This window comes from Pogoniulus pusillus, chromosome 5 (assembly GCF_015220805.1).
Source record: "Pogoniulus pusillus isolate bPogPus1 chromosome 5, bPogPus1.pri, whole genome shotgun sequence".
NCBI lineage: Eukaryota > Metazoa > Chordata > Aves > Piciformes > Lybiidae > Pogoniulus > Pogoniulus pusillus.
Genome location: NC_087268.1, coordinates 7,573,548 through 7,592,261, shown reverse-complemented (window position 1 = coordinate 7,592,261; position 18,714 = coordinate 7,573,548). Strand labels below are relative to the sequence as shown.

The 18,714-nt window shown below is 46.2% G+C and overlaps 1 protein-coding gene across 1 annotated transcript; it reads left to right on the top strand.

Annotated features, from left to right (window-relative positions):
* Positions 1-1,885: 1,885 nt before the first annotated feature.
* On the top strand, positions 1,886-18,049 carry HHLA2 (HHLA2 member of B7 family). The gene is made up of 7 exons (XM_064143938.1): positions 1,886-1,952; positions 9,221-9,541; positions 10,401-10,661; positions 11,516-11,800; positions 16,148-16,245; positions 17,709-17,812; positions 17,947-18,049. The coding sequence occupies exons 1-7, from the start codon at positions 1,886-1,888 to the stop codon at positions 18,047-18,049; spliced, it is 1,239 nt and encodes a 412-aa protein (XP_064000008.1).
* The last annotated feature ends 665 nt before the right edge of the window (positions 18,050-18,714 follow it).

The window sequence follows — 18,714 nt, the reverse complement described above, 5'->3', positions numbered from 1 at the left end:
TGTGGAGCCGCCGCCCGTAACCAAGACAACCGGCCGGCCAATCACCGCTCGCCGCGGCCCCAAATCCCTCCTCCTGCCCAATCACACGCTCCAGAGCCGCCGAGAGCCCGCCCCCGTACATAACCACCAATGGCGCGCGTTATGGCGAGCTAGCCTCCAATCAGCGCTCCGCGGCGGCACGGCCGGGAGCGGCGGCGCAGAGCGCATCGAGTGGCCGGGGGAGCGCCCTGCCTGCCCGCACTGCGCAGGGGCGCCGCTGGCTGCGCCTGCTTGCTCGGGGCACACCGAGTTTGATCTTGGGTGGCTCCAGGAATGGGGCAGCCACAGTTTCCCTGGATATCCAGTTCCGGTATTTCACCTCTGTGATCTCACCTAAACTAAATCGACCCTGCTCCAGTTTCAAAGCATGGCACAACGACCAGTCACTACCGAGCAGCTTTAAACACTCCCTCCCCAGCCTTCCCGTAGGTCCCTTTTAGATATTGAAAAGCAGGTCTAAGGTCTCCCCAGAGCCATCTCTGGGTTGAATAGCCCAAATTCTTTCCGAGTGTGCCTATATGGGAGGCGAGGAGGCCACCTTCGTGGTCTCCTCTGGACCTGCTCCAGTAGGTCTCTGTCTCTCTTGTGTTGAGGGCTCCTTAGCTGGACACAGCACTCCAGGTGAGGTCTCACCAGAGCAGAGGGACAGAATCCCCACGCTGAATCTGCTAGCCATGCTTTAGTTGCAGCCCAGGATGCCATTGACTGCGTGATAGGAGGAGGTGGGGACTAAAGCCGTGCTGTCCTCAGCTGCACTGGCCTCGGTGTGCACGTGTGTGGTTTCTTAGCTAAACCCTGGTTGCCCACTAGGCTGTGACCATATTAGACCATGCAGGCTGAAAGGAAGGAGCAGCTATAGCTGCCGAGACCTGATGGCCTTGGGTGGGGTAGTTTGCAGCTGGGTGGATGCCAATATAAGGCTGGAGAAGTGGGCTGAGATGAACCTCATGAGGCTAAATAGGACCAAATGCAAGGACTTGCATCTGGGTCGGGGCAATCCTCAATATCAGTCCAGGCTGGAAGATGATGAGATTGAGAGCAGCCCTGCAGAAAAGGACTTGGGGGTGCTGGTGGGTGAGAAACTGGATATGAGCTGGCAATGGGCACTTGCAGCCTGGAAGGCCAATGACATCCTAGGCTACATCAAAACCATCATGGCTGGGAGACTGAGAGAGGTGATTTTGCCCCTCTGCTCTGGTGAGACCTCACCTAGAGTGCTATGCCCAGTTATGGGGCCCCAGACATAAGAGGGACGTGGACCTGCTGGGCCAGGTCCAGAAGAGGCCACAAAGATGATCAGAAGGCTGGAGCACCTCTCCTACAGGAACAGGCTGAGGGAATTGGGGCTTTCAGCCTGGAGAAGACAGGGCTCTGGGGAGACCTTAGAGCTGCATTTCAGTATCTGAAGGGGACCTATAGAAAGGCTAGGGAGGGTTTGAACGAGATGATCCTTTAGGTCCCTTCCAGCCCTAATGATTCCATGGTTCTATACACTGCTCCCTCCCTCTGGTTCCTAAGCCCAAGCACAACCCTGAAGTGGCAGCACCACTGCTGTAGAAATCACATCTCTTAACCCTAAAGGATGTCTTCTGTTACTTACAGCTTGCAGTACTTCTCTAAAGAGTTTGTTCACCAAAAGCAGGCAGAAGAAAGGGCTGAAAGAGGAAAAAATGATTAGGATCAAAGACAAACGAGGCTTGACAGCTTGTCATGTGTAAGAGATGTGTGGCTAAGTTGTCAGGCTAGGGCTGGGTGCTAGGTTGCACTGGATGATCTTGGAGGTCTCTTCCAACCTGGTTGATCCTATGATCCTATGATTCTAAGTGCTTTATGTCCTCCCTAAGCGATGCTTGTTGGCAGCATTCCTGAGCTCTGGGAGATGTGGGTGCGGCCGATGGCAGAGAGCGGCAAAGGTGAAGGGCGCAGGAGAGCTGCGTGTTCATATTCACTTATGTAAACCCTGCCTAGAAGCACCTGAGACCAGACTCTGGATTTTTTTTGGCTGCTTGTGAAATTGGAAGAGGTAAAGCCCACCCCCCCCCCCCCACCCCCCCTTAATTCTTACAACAGCTGCTTGGGGTCGTGAGAGTAGAAGGTGGGGGAGTGGGGGGAAACATGCTACGTGTATACAGTATTTCTGCTCTACTTCCTAAGACAGTTTTGGGTGTTCAGAATGGGGGAATTGTCTTTTTTGGGAACGTTTAGAACGTGGGAAGTTTCTTCTTGTGCCAGAGCTTCTGAACAACTGAAGTACGGAGGTAGCGTTGTCAGTCGCAGGGATTTCATCGCAGGGCGGTGGAGAATTACAGTATCACAGTATCACCAAGGTTGGAAGAGACCTCACAGATCATCAAGTCCAACCCTTTACCACAGTGCCCAATTCATTCTCTCTTCTGCTATTGAAAAAGCCTCCTGAAGGTTTGGTAGGGATATTCTGGCAAGCGAATGTTACTGTGGCTAGTATGGGATTTTAGCAATGTGTGATCAACCTGATATGTTTTAGAACTTTACAAACTCCTATTTCTTGTGGGCATTTGCATCCCTTGTACTTTGCACATTTATTTTTTCTTGCTTACTGGGAGCGTTTCCCAGTCCTTGTCCCTTGCACATTGATTTGGAATGGGCTGCCCGGGGAGGTGGTGGAGTCGCCGTCCCTGGAGCTGTTCAAGGCAGGATTGGACGTGGCACTTGGTGCCATGGTCTAGCCTTGAGCTCTGTGGTAAAGGGTTGGACTTGATGATCTGTGAGGTCTCTTCCAACCCTGATAATACTGTGATACTGTGATTTTTCTTGCTTCTCCAGGGGCATTTTTAGTCCTTTTAAGTGTGTGTGTGCGCTTGAAATGTGTTACTAAGTTACCCTGAAAAGGATTTAATCAAAATTCTTTACACTAAGTAAAGGAATTGCTTTGTTTGACAGAATTAGGAGAATATTACTGTGTGTATGGCTGCTCTCAAGTTACACCACAGAAAAGTTCACAGAGCAGAGATTGATCTCAGTGTTCTTAATCAGGTTTCACATTGATGCAGAATTCAAAGGGCATGTGGTTTTGTTACTGATTAGCAACAAGAAAATCATATACTGTTTGATCTTTGCTTCCTACAATCACAGAATCACATTCTCAAGGTTGGAAGTGACCTCAAGGATAATCCAGTTCCAACCCCCCTGCCGTGGGCAGGGACACCTCACATTAGATCAGGTTGCTCAGAGCCCTATCCAGCCTGGTTTGAAAACCTCCAAGGATGGGGATTCCACCATCTCCCTGGGCAACCTGTTCCAGTGCCTCACCACCCTCATGCTGAAGAACTTTTTGCTAGCATCCAGTATGAATCTACCCACATCTGGTTTTGCTCCATCCCCCTAGACCTATTCCTACCTGGCATCCTAAAAAGTCCCTCACCAGCTTTCATGCAGGCACCCTTCAAATACTGGAAGGCCACAATAAGGTCCCCTGGGAGCCTTCTCTTCTCCCAACTGAACAGCTCCAACTCTCTCAGTCTGTCTGCCTCCATAGGAGAGGTGCTCCAGCCCTGAGATCATCCTTGTGGCCCTTTGCTGGACATACTCCACCATGTCCATCTCCTTCTTGTAACAGGGTCTCCAGAACTGGGCACATTACTCCCAGTGGGGTCTCACTAGAGTGGAGTAGAGGGGGAGAATCACCTCCCTCAACCTGCTGGCTATGCTTCTCTTGATGCAGTCCAGGATACAGTTGGCTTTCTGGGCTGCAAGTGCACAGTGGTGGCTCATGTCAAGCTTTTCATCCACCAGTGCCCCCCAAGGCCCAAGCAAGTGCAGCCTGTCTTGAAAGATGCATTTTAGTCCTCTGCCTTGCTCTCAGAAATCCTGCCTGAGCTACTGTCCAACAGCCTGTGATGGTTCCATATGAAATAAGTCACCTGAAAACTGGAGCATCAGTAACTGACATGACCACAGAAATCTTAATTCTAGTTGTATAGTGTCTAGATAAAGAGGAAATCATTATTTCACTGCAAAGCTTTAGTATGTGATTTCTTGGTTGTGCCTGTAACAAGCAGGAAAAACCTGTTTCTCCAGCCCTTTGAACTGTGCCTCTCTTACCATGAATCTACTTTATGCCTGTAAGACTTCAGACCTGCTAAAGAGTCTGCGTTCCTCAGGGTTTTCTGCAGAGCCAAACCCTTTTTTTTTCTTGACATACTACAGATACTGAGATTTGTACTGAGCATGAACATTTTCAGATAGCTAGCCTTGTATTTCAGTGCTGCCTTTTGCAACACAGCTAGAAGATGCAAGGCAACCTGCGCTGTCCAGGCTATACTCCTTGGTGCAGAGGTACTGTTGGAAGCATGTTACTCTCAGAACATCACTGCCAATTAAACTTGACTATTAAATGTGGTAGATCACATTAAGTCAAGTTTGTCATTGACTATGATTTCTGAGGTTCAAACATCAAGCACAAGACATGGTTTAATGAGCGTGGTGATGTTACCTTGACAGCTGGACTCAGTGATCTTGAGGTCTTTTTGAACTGAAACAACTAATAGCGTGGACAGCAGGACCAGGGAAGTCATTCTGCCTCTGTATGTAGCACTGGTTAGGCCATACCTTGTCCAGTTCTGGTCCTCTCAATTTAAGGAAGATGTTGAGGTGCTTGAACATGTCCAGAGAAGGGCACCAATGCTGGTGAGGGGGTTGGAGCACAGCCCTATGAGGAGCAGCTGAGGGAGCTGGGGTTGTTCAGCCTGGAGAAGAGGAGGCTCAGGGGAGACCTTATTGCTCTCTACAACTATCTGAAAGGAGATAGCCAAGCATGGATTTGGTCTCTCTTGCCAAGCACCCAGTGACAGAATGAGAGGACACAGTCTCAAAATGCACCAGGGCAGGTTTAGGCTGGATATTAGGAAGAAATTCCTCATGATAAGAGTGATTGGCATTGGAATGGGCTGCCTGGGGAAGTGGTGAAGGCACCATCCCTGGAGGTGTTTAAAAGGAGGCTGGATGAGGCACTTAGTGCCATGGCTTAGTTAATTAGAAGGGTTAGGTGATAGATTGGACTCAATGATCTCAGAGGTCTTTTCTAGCCTGGTTAATTCTGTGGTTCTGTGATTCTATGATTCTATATATTGTCTCAATCAAGTTGAAAGTAAAAGACAAATGATTGAAGGAACAAAACATCCACTCAAACATAATGTAATGCAAGGAGTGGAGGTGATACTAGAAGTCACTGCTAATGTGAAGAAACTGTATGTCTTAAATGTTTGGTTTGTGTCATCTCTCTCTCAAGTTTAATATTTTGGTGCCCCTCTGTTGTTTGCTTTTCCTCTAATAAAAAAGTGAGACTACCTAAAGTAATCACACTAGCTTGGCAAAGCAAATAACATGCAAAAATCTTGGGGATGTAAGATTCTTCAGTATGAGGGTGATGAGACTCTGGGATACATTACCCAGAGAAGTTTTGGGAGAGAGGCCTTGAGCAACAATGTCTAGCTGAATCACAGAAACATCCAGGAGCTTCCAGCTTTTCAGCTTGGAAAAGACCTTTGGAATCACCAAGCCCAACCATTATCTCTACTCTACAAGGTTCACCCGAAACAATATCCCCAAGCACTGCATCCAAATGACCTTTAAACACATCCAGGGCTGATGGCTCAACCACCTCCCTGGGCAGCTCAATCCAGTCTCTGACCACTCTTGCTATGAAAAAATGTTTCCTAATGTCCAGTCTAAACCTACCCAGTGGCAGCTTGAGGCCTTTCCCTCTTGTTCTATGGCAAAGACCAGCAGCAGCCTGTCCACAATGTCCTTTCAGGTAGTTGTAGACAGCAGTGAGGTCTCTCCTCAGTCTCCTCTTTGTCAAACTAACCATCCCCAGCTCCCTCAGTCGCTCTTCATAAGATTCTTTTTCCAAGCCCTTCCCCCAGCTTCATTGCCCTCCTCTGCACTTGTTCAAGCACCTTCACATCCCTCTTGTATTGAGGTGCCCAAAACTGAGCACAATACTCAAGGTGTGGCCTCACCAGAGCCCAGTACAAAGAGACAAGAGAGGTGTCCCTGCCTGTGGCAGGGGGCTTAGAATGAAGTGATCTTCAAGATCCCTTGCAACCTGAGCTGTTCTCTGGTTGACATCCAACACAAATGCAACCACAAATGCCATTAAAACTATTCTTTAGTATTATAGCATGTGGGAATGCATTGTGAGAGGGAATAATAAAAAGTAGACTGAGCATTTCAGCCTTGATTCCCACAGCTTTTTTCCTCCACGGGGGAGGAAAAGCTAGTGGGACACCTGGTGAGTGAGAAAAACGAGGCATGACCTATGTAAACGACTGGGTTGTTTTTGCCTAGATTATGCTGATGTGTAGATGTGCAGTCTGTGCTCCAGACTATGTAAATGGAGTCAGAACAAACAGTAAAGGTCTGCAGTGGGATTCACATTGAATTATGTGGAGTCTGTGTGGTGAGCCTCACTAATGAGTGGTGACCTGCAATGCGTTCCTGGTGCGTTTGCGGCTAACGATAATAGCTGGCTGATGAGCCTGGCTAAACCTGTGCCCTGTATAAGTAGGAGTAGTAGCTGTAGCTATCCTTTGGGGGGAAGAAAAGGACTAGGGGAAGCTCTTTAAACTCTTTTCAAGCTAATTCATGACCTAATGTCTCTGCTGTGGTATGCTGTGTTTTAGAGTAGCTGCCTGGGTGGACGAAGAGTGGGATCCTATCAGTTACAAGAGTGTTCTTTTTATTCTGTTGTGCACAAGAGCTTCCAGTTCATTGTTTCTTAACTGATGGGAGAACCTCCTTCTCCTTTGCATTTCTACCCTAGACTTCCATATGTGATTTTTTGGGAAGTTTAGCTGCCTCTGAGCTTTTGATCTGGCAAAGAATAAACTCTGTGAAGTTCCTTATCTGCAACATTCGCAACTGCAGGCAAATTTCCCACCCCAGAAAGTCAACTGTTGCAGTAATGAGAGCTAAATATTAGGAAAGTGGAAAAATCTGGCTTGGCAAGGGATGTCTGACATATAATTAAAACATGCCTTTTACATGTAATTTAAACATGTTTTTCTCCCCTTCTTTTATGTTGTCATTTGATGTGAGTCTGCAAGGAAATGAAGACATGAAAAGACAGCAAATTCTCTCTCTTCTCATCTGTTCATTTCATATAGGTGCTACACTTCAGGGTAGGTTTTAGCTCTATTTTTATGAGAAAGAATAAGATAAATGTTACTTGGTTGTTTTTCTTTTTAATGGGGGGAGTTAATTAATTCAAACCTTGTTTATTAGTGGTAAAGAGTCAACTTGAGATAACATAAAATAGTCCCAAAGCAAAAGATGACTGGAAGATGGCTGAATCAGTGCCATGAGCCATCAGCACACAAACTCTTGCCTGTGATATGGGAAAAGAGTAAGAACATAGAGTGTAGAAACCTAGTTAAGTCATTAACTGTGTGAGCACTGATATAAAGCATCATCAATCAGATAAACACAAAGGAGATGGGTTAAGCTTGGGAGGGTCTTGAAACACTCTCATAGAGAAGAATACTGTATTCAAAGATGAGAACATTGGAGACTCTAGCCAAGAATGTGACCCACAACTGATGCCAGTTGGGTGAAAGGTAGAGAGGTCAGACTGAGGAAGACGTTGGCCTTCCTCCCAAAGACTCCAGAAGGCAACCACTGGGTGGCAATGAGCATGAGTGAAAGAGGTGGCACATTATGGAAATGAGTTCCAGGAGCTGACTGTAATAACCCCACCTATTCCCAGAACTAATTGTAATAACCCTACCCCTGTACTGAATATGTGTAATTTTGTAGCATAAATGTTTTACCTGAACAAGGTGAAGTTGTGCAAGGGCTTCAGAGAATGACTTCCCCTTGTCACCCAGCACTGATTAAACATGCCTTACCTAATGATGCTTTCCATGAGTCACCAGCCAACGTTTCTGCCCCATGGATTCTCTAGTGGAGTGCCTTGTGTGACCTTTCAGCAGCAGTGGTGCTCAGTTCATGCTGAAAACGGTTTGCACTACTTCAGTTGATGTCGCATTGGGAAGTCTGAGAAAGAGTCATCCATGTTGCTCTGCCACATGAGCTGAAGAGGGAATCAAAATTTCTAAGGAAGCACCTGCTGCAGACACCTCCTAACAGGTTGTCTGGATTGCCCAAGAAGGTCCCATACATGATGCAAAGTTCATGCAGGCAGCTTTAGAAATGATTCATTTAAAATACATTATTTTATGCTAGCAAGACCTAACTGAACAGCAATCAGCTGCTACCACTTACATGAATTAATTTAGAGGAATCCACACCTAAATTACCTTTGGGGGCACGAACAGAGCTCCCTGACAATGGGGAAGCTGTTTTAATCATAGAATCAACCAGGTTGGAAGAGACCTCCAAGATCATCCAGGCCAACCTAGCACCCAGCCCTAGCCACTCAACTAGACCATGGCACTAAGTGCCTCATCCAGGCTTTTCTTGAACACCTCCAGGGATGGTGCCTACACCACCTCCCTGGGCAGCCCATTCCAATGCAAATCACTCTCTGTGAAGAACTTCCTCCTAACATCCAGCCTATACTTCCCCTGGCACAACTTGAGACTGTGTCCCCTTGTTCTGTTACTGGTTGCCTGGGAGAAGAGACCAACCCCCACCTGGCCACAGCCTCCCTTCAGGTAGTTGTAGACAGCAATGAGGTCACCCCTGAGCCTCCTCCAGGCTGCACACCCCCAGCTCCCTCAGCCTCTCCTCATAGGGTTTGTGTTCCAGGCCCCTCACCAGCTTTGTTGCCCTTCTCTGGACACGTTCAGCACCTCAACGTTTAAGGAGTTCTGTCGGCACTTGTGATGGTGCAATAATAACCCTGTGAACGTTGCTGGTAACCTGTGTCACTGCAACATGGCACTATGAACATTGGGGCAAGGAGCAAGCTGCAGCTCAGAAGGGTTTGAGGTTTAAGTGGTGCATTTGAAGCTCAGGTGGGGTGTGCTGGTTGGGATCTGTAGGTGCTTGTAAGCTAAATGACCAGAGCTGTGTATTTCAATATTGGTCAGGCTGAGTGAAAACCTGTGTTGGCCCTCAAACTCATGACACAGAAAAGTCCTGCAAGAGCTGTTGGCACTCTTGGTAGGAATGTCCTGGCTGCCAGAACAGTTTTGTCAGGACTAAATTTGATTTCTTCATCTGTACTCACGTGCTTTAGGTGTTACAAAGCAGGCAACAGTTGAAGGGCTGTTCTCCAAGGATTGCATCCTTCCTTGCTCTTTCCCACCTGGGAATGGTGAAGTAATTCACTGGAAGAAAGGGGACAAAAATGTGCACAGCTACTACATACAGAGTGATCAGATGAAAAATCAAGACTTGGATTACAAAAGCAGAACATACCTTTTCCACCAGAACATTCATAATGGAAATGCCTCCTTGAAACTTAGTAACCTGACTGTGACTGATGAGGGCCTTTATAACTGCTATGTGGGAACACTGGAAACAAAAACAGAATGGAAAGTGACGCTGTATGTAAGAGGTGAGTACAACAGCAAAAGTGCTTGGATCATGACACTGAAAATGGGATGACACAATCAGATTTTCCAGTGCCATTTCTTGCAGGGAATCAATAATCCTCCAACTCTGCAGAACACCTTTTGATCCTGCTGATGCAATCAGTCATCTAATTTGCTCTTGTGAAATATTGGAGCATGAGTTGAGAAATGACAGTGCAGCACTTAATCTCACAACCTACGATACTGTGGTTTCTAAGGGACATTTAGGTGATACACTTGAGTTTTAAAACCTTTAGTGGCTGTACACTCTGGCAACGACAGTAAATGCTGCTATGAAGAGAGGAGGAGGCAAAGGAGAGACCTCATTGGTCTCTGCAACTCCTTGAAGGGAAGTTGGAACAAGGTGGGGGTTGGTCTCTTCTCCCTAGTATCAGGAGCGACCCTGAAAGAGGTGTAGGAACTAGATGATCTTTAAGGTCCATTCCAACCCAAACCATTCTATGACTCTGATAGAGAAAGTTTAGGTTGGATATTAGAGAAGAATTCTTCCTTGCTACAGTGGTCAGGCATTGGAACAGGCTGCCCAGGGAGGTGTTGGAGTCACCATCCCTGGAGGAGTTGAAGAAATTTGGGGACATGGCACTTTGGGACATGGTTTTATGGTGGTGTTATGTTGAAGGTTGGACCCAGTGGTCTTTGAAGTCTTTTCCAACCAAGACAATTCCATGATTCTATGCTTTCTTTTGAGATCAAACACGGATTAAATTCCGCTCTCAGCTCTGTTTATTCTACTCACTGTTATTTCAAAAGATAACCAAGTTAAAAAGGATTCTCAAAACAGTAGGACTAACTTTTTGTTTGTTTGTTTTCCTTTTAATCCAGTTTCCTCTTATTATGCACTGGAATACCAAAAGACAGGCTCGAGAAGAATGCTGATGTGCTACGCCTTCCTCACATATCCAGCACCACAGATAACTTGGCTACTAGGCAATACATCCATCCAGGAAACAAATCAGGAGACAAGCAGGGATGGAGTTCTGTATTCTCTTAGAAGTGACCAGAATATTGCAAACACAACTGACACTTACCACTGTCGTATTCATCTCCCCTATGCAAACTGGACTGCCGAGTGGCGGATGGAAGGTAGGAGCAAAACAAAGTGTCTTCCTTCATCCTTGCTGAACACTGCAGATGTTTTCAGAGCCAGATTACAGACAGGATTTCTGCAGGGGGACAGCCATGGAAATGGGATCATAGAATCACAGAATCGTCTGGTTGGGAGCTGGGATTGTTTAGCCTGGAGAAGAGGAGGCTCAGGGGAGACCTTATTGCTGTCTACAACTACCTGAGGGGTGGTTGTGGCCAGGAGGAGGTTGCTGTCTTCCATCAGGTGGCCAGCGCCAGAACAAGAGGACACAGCCTCAAGCTACACCAGGGGAAATTTAGGCTGGAGGTGAGGAGAAAGTTCTTCACTGAGAGAGTCATTGGACACTGGAATGGGCTGCCCGGGGAGGTGGTGGAGTCGCCATCCCTGGAGCTGTTCAAGGCAGGATTGGACGTGGCACTTGGTGCCATGGTCTAGCCTTGAGCTCTGTGGTAAAGGGTTGGACTTGATCTATGAGATCTCTTCCAACCTTGGTGATACTGTGAAAAGACCTTGAGATCATTGAGTCCAACCATAGCCTAGCATCTCCCTCTACACAGCTGTTAGACCATGTGCCTAAGCTCCTGACCCAGATGTCTTGTTAACACCTCCAGAGACAGTGACTCCACCACCTCCCTGGGCAGCCTGTTCCAGTGCCTGACCGCTCTCACAGGAAAGAAATTCTTCCTAATATCCAACCTAACCCCCCCTGGCACAATTCCAGACCATTTCTTCCTCCGTTACCTGATTACCAGGAAGAAGAGCCCAACTCCCTCCCCCACCATGTCTCAACAAGCTCCACAGTATTTACCAAAAAAAACCATGAGCAGAGTTCTTCCATTTCTCTTTTCAGAGCAGCTGTCTGTTGTAGAAGGAGGGAACACTACAGTTCCTTGTGACTACAGCAACACCATTGCAGACACTGAAGGTTTCAGTGTTGTCTGGACAAGAGATGGAGTGATTTTAGGCATGGCTGCCTTCAATGGAACATTTCACTCATCCCATCCTCGAGCCCAGGTGAACCAAAGTGACTTTTCACTGATGCTGCATGATCTTACTACCCAGGACAGCGGAGAATATCTGTGCAATATTTCAACACCTTACTACACAAAGCTCATTGTGAGAACTTTAGAAGTTGGTAAGTTGCTGCTTTTATTCATTTTATCTCTCATTTTATCCCTTATCTGCCCGTAGCTGGTCTGGGGAGACCTTAGAGAGCAGCCTTGCAGTACCTGAAGTGGGTTGAAGGAGAAGTGGGAAGGGACTTTTTCCAAGGCCACTTCCAAGCCAGATTCTATGAGTTTGGAGGATGGGGAACATGTAATTAGTACAAGTGGGTAATAGAGAGGTTTTGTTATTGCTGTGCCTGGGGAAATACATTTTAATTAAGATTTATTTGTTTAAATACATGAACATTCTTTTATTCCATTTGTTGTGGCAAAGCTTTCCAAACTGCTGGCTGCTCTCAGTTGCTACTGACAGCTGTCAGATCAATCCTCAGAAGCATGTCCCAAATCCTCTGCTAATAGCAAATGCAGCCTCTAAAATTAGCGAGGAGATAAAGAGAAGCCCAAAGATTCACAGATTCATAGAGTGGTTTGGGTTGGATGGGACCTTGAAGATCATCTAGTTCAACCCCCCCTGCCATGGGCAGGGACAGCTCCCACTAGACCAGGCTGCTCAAGGCCTCATCCAACCTGGTCTTGAACACTTCCAGGGAGGAGGCATCCACAATGTTCCTGGCCAACCTGTTCCAGTGTCTCACCACCCTCATTGTCAAGAACTCCTTCCTAATATCCAGTCTAAATCTCCTCTCTTCCAGCTTCAATCTGTTCTCTCTTATCCTATCACAAGATAAGCTATCAATGTGCCTGCAGAAGAAACCTTGTTGAGGAGAACACAGAGTTATTCTCAAATCTTAATTCTACCCAGCAGGTCTTTTTCAGACCCAAGGACATCTATGTTTATATTCATGCCTGCCTTTTAATTAAGTTTCCAGCTGTTACACATATCCCATTGCCTATGATTTCAAGAAGACTTATAAGTTAAGTTTTTTAACTACTGTCAACTCTTAACTAAGGTTAAAAAAAATATACATCTTCTACAGCTCTCTAAAGTTACAGATCAAATGACAGACTTGATAAAAAACAACTCAGTGTGCCCTTTGGGATTCAGCCTCTTTGAATCTCAGTCCAAAGAGAGAAGGCAAAACCTCAGCTGTTGAAACAGTAGAACACAGGCATTGTATTAAATGTAATTAATAAGCTGCATTAAATAAATGGTATTTCACACAGTCACCTGAAAGACTGGGAACTAATACAGGGCACCTTAATTGTGGTTTGGGGCTTTTTTGGGGGGGAGGTTTGGTGGGTTGGGTTGGGTTTTTGTTTATTTCTGTTTTTAAAGAAATAAGAGACCTTAAAATAAGCTAGGGCATGAAAATCAGAGGTAATATGGCCTCATTTTACACACACCCCCAAATTGACATATTCTGTCATCATCTCCAGGCTCATTTAAAGTGAGCCCTCTTTCCTTTGAGGGTCTCAATGGCTTCAGGCTGGTTGTGTTGCTTTGATAGTTTTCCATAACCTGGGTATGATTTTTGAGGTGGTTTTGGATGATGTTGGCTTGGAAGAGATAAAGCTGCTTGTCTTCCAAGTGTTGTGGTGATCCTGGCCTGCATCAGGAACAGTGTGGCCAGTAGGACAAGGGAGGTTATTCTTCCCCTGTACTCAGCACTGCTCTGGCCACATCTTGAGTGATGTGTCCAGTTCTGGGCTCCTCAATTCAAGAGAGATGTTGAGGTGCTGGAAGGTGTCCAGAGAAGGGCGACAAAGCTGGGGAGGGGTCTGGAACACAAACCCTATGAGGAGAGGCTGAGGGAGCTGGGGGTGTGCAGCCTGGAGAAGAGGAGGCTTAGGGCAGAGCTCATTGCTGTCTACAACTACCTGAAGGGAGGTTGTAGCCAGGTGGGGGTTGGTCTCTTCTCCCAGACAACCAGCAACAGGACAAGGGGACACAGTCTCAATTTGTGCTGGGGGAAGTCTAGGCTGGATGTTAGGAGGAAGTTGTTGCCAGAGAGAGTGAGTAGCATTGGAATGGGCTGCCCAGGGAGGTGGTGGAGTCACCATCCCTGGAGGTGTTCAAGCAAAGCCTGGCTGAGGCACTTAGTGCCATGGTCTAGTTGACTGGCTAGGGCTGGGTGCTAGGTTGGACTGGATGATGTTGGAGGTCTCTTCCAACCAGGTTGATTCTATGAATGGGTTGAGTGTTTTTGAGGTCTGGAGAATCTTGACTGGTCCTATGGGGTTGTTTTGCTCCTTTTTGTTTTCCTCTAAGGAATCAATACCAAAAATATGATAGTAGGAAGAGTGGAAAGTTGGCAAATAATGATATTCCAGAGGAAAAATAAAAGGCAGAGATTGGGGATGTTGGAGAAGACAAGGTGGAACTGGTGGTCATGTGGCTCCCTCTGAAGAGCAGAAGCCACGTGGAGTTCTGAATGTGAATTGCCTGGTGCAGGACAACTTCAACAACGTTTGAGAAGGGAAGATTTAGATCAGACATTAGGAAAAATTTCTTTGAGGGTAGTGGGACACAGGAATGGGTTGCCCAGGGAGGTGGAGGCTCCAATTTTGGAAACATCAAAGGTCAGGTTAGACAGGGCTCTAAGCAATCTGATCTAGTTTGGTATCAAAGGAAGTTGGACTAGCTGACCTCTAGAGGTCACTTCCCCAAACCACTCCATGAAAAGATGCTAAGAATCCCTGTCTTCCTTTCCCAGTCCCTTAAAAACATAGCTGTAGTCTGAAATCTTGGTGTAGGATGTGATTGAAATGGCCATTGTTATGTGCAGCTTAAAAGAGGAGAGTTAAGCAGTCAGTCAAACACCCTTCCTTGAATCTCAAATTCCAGCATGATCTTCCTTACTTGTAAACCTGATATTATGCCTCTGAAGCAGGGACATTGAACACCTCTAATGAACTCACAGGCTTAAGTGATGTGCACCAAGTCCATCAGTCTCTCTCTACATTCAGTGGGGACAAATAACACCCATCTCTTCAGTCCAAATATGACCTGGATCATCCTCTCTGAACACCTTTCTCTAGCTACTTTCTGTGGATTACTCTTACAGTAGAATCATAGAATGCTTTGTGTTGGAAGTAACCTTGAAGATAATCTAGTTCCACCTCCTGCTATGGGCAGGGACACCTCCCACTAGAGCAGGTTGCTCAGGGCACTATCCAGTCTGGCCTTGAACACCTCCAGGGAGGGGGCATCAACTGTGTTCTTGGGCAGCCTGTTCCAATGTCTCACCACCCTCACTGTCAAGAATTTCTTCCTTGTGTCCAATCTAAATCTTCCCTATTCCAGCTCCAATCCTACCAGTCCAAGCCCTTGTAAAAAGTTCCTCTCCAGCTTCCTTGTAGATATTTTTACCATATTGGATATGTTTTAAAAATGAGACTTCTATGATGAAGTCATCAAACCCTGTTCTGTGAGCACACATGGATTTTTGTATCAGCACAAGCAAATAAAATAACCTGCTTTCAGCTCTTCACACTGAAGTCATCATAAGAAGGACAGAGATCTGTTGGAAGGAGTCCAGAGGAGGGCCATAAAAATTATCCAGGGGCTGGAGCACCTCTGCTATGGGCATAGGCTGAGGGGACTGGGGTTGTTCAGCCTGGAGAAGAGAAGGCTCTGAGAGGTCCTTATATAGCTTCCTTCCAGTACTAGCAGGGAACCTACAGGATGGTTGTAATGAGACTTTTCATAAGAGTGTCTAGCAATAGGACAGACTGGAGTAGTTATTAGATGAAGGTTTAGATATAGGATTTTAGGAAAACATTCTTCAGTATGAGGGTGGTGAGACTCTGGAACAGGTTGCCCAGGGGGGCTGTCAATGCCCCCTCCCTGGAGGTGCTCAAGGCCAGGTTTGATGAGGCCTTGAATCATAGAATCAGCCAGGTTGGAAGAGACCTCCAAGATCATCCAGTCCAACCTAGCACCCAGCCCTATCCAATCAACTAAAGACTTCATCCAGTCTCTTCTTGAACACTTCCAGAGATGGCAACTCCACCTTTGAGCAACCTGATCTAGTGTAAGGTGTTCCTGCCTATGGCAGGGGAATTGGTGTAGATGATATCACAGTATCATCAGGGTTGGAAGAGACCTCACAGATCATCAAGTCCAACCCTTTACCACAGAGCTCAAGGGTCCCTTTCAACCTAAGGCATGAGGATGATGACTGAAATCATTAAAGTCTCTTTTAAAGGTCTTCTAGTATGGGTCAAGTAACCTGAATATTGTTCTATTGGTAACATTGAAAAGAAAGTGAGATTTTATCCCTAACTCACGGATTTTAGATTATAATTAAAAAAAAATTAATGACAAATCACAGCTTTGATGTAATGACTGAACAATAGAGAACATCAATTTGTGATACCAAGCACTTCTGTTCAACTTTTTGGGGTTTGTCAAGAGAACTCAAAAGGCATCGGGGCAATTGTGACTGGAGCGATCGTCTCGGCTGTGGCGCTGCTGGTCGGTGGTGGTGTTGGTGTGGTTTTCTGGAACAAGGTATGTACAGTCACCAGGAATTCATCTTTAAAGGCATTGTTAAACTTAAATTCAGGTTTTCAATGTCTGACTACAAGGTAAGTTTGATTTTCATAGATTAAAGCGTACAAAAAAGCAGACTGAAGATGTAGGATGATAAGTCTCAGAATAAATCAGTTGTCCTCATTCTTGCTTTATTTCTACACCCAGAAGGCCCTCTCTGGTGCATCTATGCAATAGGCATTTGGTTGTAACAACATTAACTTAGAATCACAGAGTTGTTTCACTTGGAAGAGACAGTATCACAGTATCATCAGGGTTGGAAGAGACCTCACAGATCATCAAGTCCAACCCTTTACCACAGAGCTCAAGGCCAGACCATGGCACCAAGTGCCACCTCCAATCCTGCCTTGAACAGCTCCAGGGACGGCGACTCCACCACCTCCCCGGGCAGCCCATTCCAGTGTCCAATGACTCTCTCAGTGAAGAACTTTCTCCTCACCTCCAGTCTAAATCTCCCCTGGTGCAGCCTGAGGCTGTGTCCTCTCGTTCTGGTGCTGGCCACCTGAGAGAAGAGAGCAACCTCCTCCTGGCCACAACCTCCCCTCAGGTAGTTGTAGACAGCAATAAGGTCACCCCTGAGCCTCCTCTTCTCCAGGCTAACCAATCCCAGCTCCCTCAGCCTCTCCTCGTAGGGCTGTGCTCAAGGCCTCTCCCCAGCCTCGTCGCCCTTCTCTGGACACGCTCAAGCATCTCAATGTCCCTCCTAAACTGGGGGGCCCAGACCTCTTAAGATTCTGTAGTCCAACCTTCAACCTAACATCACCATAGCCATTAAACCATGATCCAAAATGTCACATCCATGTTTCATTTAAACACTTCCAGGAACGGTGACTCCACCGCCACCCTGGGCAGCCTGTTCTGACACCTGAGCACTATTGCATTAAAGAGTTTTTTCCTCATGTGCAAGCTAAACTTCCCCTGGCACACTTTCAGGCAATTTCCTCTCATTCTGTCACCTGATACTATAAAGAGGAGACCAACCCTCACCTCATTGCAGCCTCCTTTTATGGAGTTGTAGAGAGCACTGAGGTCTCCCCTCAGCCTCCTCTTCCCCAGACTGAGCAATCCTAGTTCCCTCAGCTGCTCCTCACCAGACCTGTTCTCCAGGCCCTTTACAAGCTTCATTGCCCTTTTCTGGATGTGCTCCAGCAACTCAGTATCACAGTATCATCAGGGTTGGAAGAGACCTCACAGATCATCAAGTCCAACCCTTTACCACAGAGCTCAAGGCTAGACAGATGCTGTTGTGTGCTCTATGAAAAGATACAAAAGTTGGTTGCCTTTTACAAATTCTGATAACTTAAAGAGCCATTTGGTTAGTTTTCTCTCAAAAAAAAAACACCCAGGTGGTCCCAAACTAGAACATGAAGTCAAACAGTACACTTACCTAGGCTTCTTTAAGGTCCAAATGGCTATTTCAGGTAGATCCAACACTGAAGCTTCAGTGTGAGAAGAGTGAACACTCAGCTTCAGTTATGTTGCTGGTGGATCAGATGGAAGAAGCAAGAATGTTTCCTGCACTGTTGTATGAATGCTTATTTTCCTCAGCTAACATTAAAAGGGAAAGCACTGACTTGTCTTTATAACAAACCTATTTGTCTCTACTCAAGGATTAATTTTACACTTCAGTAATTCTTATGAACACTTTGTTTTAACTAGACACGTAGAAGAAGAGAACATGAAAACAGAGCTGCTGCTGCTGCAGAGAGTGGAGTGCATCTTCCACTTAACCTCCCGAAGTCAAAACAACATGAAAATGTGATTATGTGAGCCATAGTAACAAAAAGACTGAACTGACAAGAAAAAAAAAGAAGGTGGTAAATCAGTTGGCGTCTGTGAAGAACATGGGTTCTGCCACAGTGAGGAATTCTGCACAGAAAACTGAGATTTGAGAGATTTCTGTCTTTTCACTATGAGAGAAAGAGAGGGCTTGTGTTTTCCACTTCATTTAGTGGCTTAATTTCAGGCAAAGACAACTTCATTACTTCAAAAGGCAAAGATCTAAGAGACACCTTATTTCTGAGTCACAGCCAGTGGACTGGACATAGCCCTTCAGAGCATCTCCTACGCTTCTCCTGCAGCTGGTGGGCAAAAGTAAATTGGCTGGTAGCAGTGGAAGCTTCTAGTCAACTGTTTGTGTGAAGAAGTGTGCTTTCTGCTCTCCTACAAAACTCATACAGACTCTGACTGGCATCATGGATGGAAGTTGGGTTATCCAAGCTGTCCTGCACAGGTTTAATTTGCGCTGCTTCACCAATCCACACCTAATGCATGAAACTGTGAATCACAGCTGAAGTTACCCTTGGTTTTGATTTTGTGAAGACATCTACCAATTACGATTTATTCTCACATAATGAAGTGGGCTGTAGACAAGATTTAATCTTTTGTTGATCCCCAGGGCTTGGCAAAATAGAAAGCCAGAAAGGA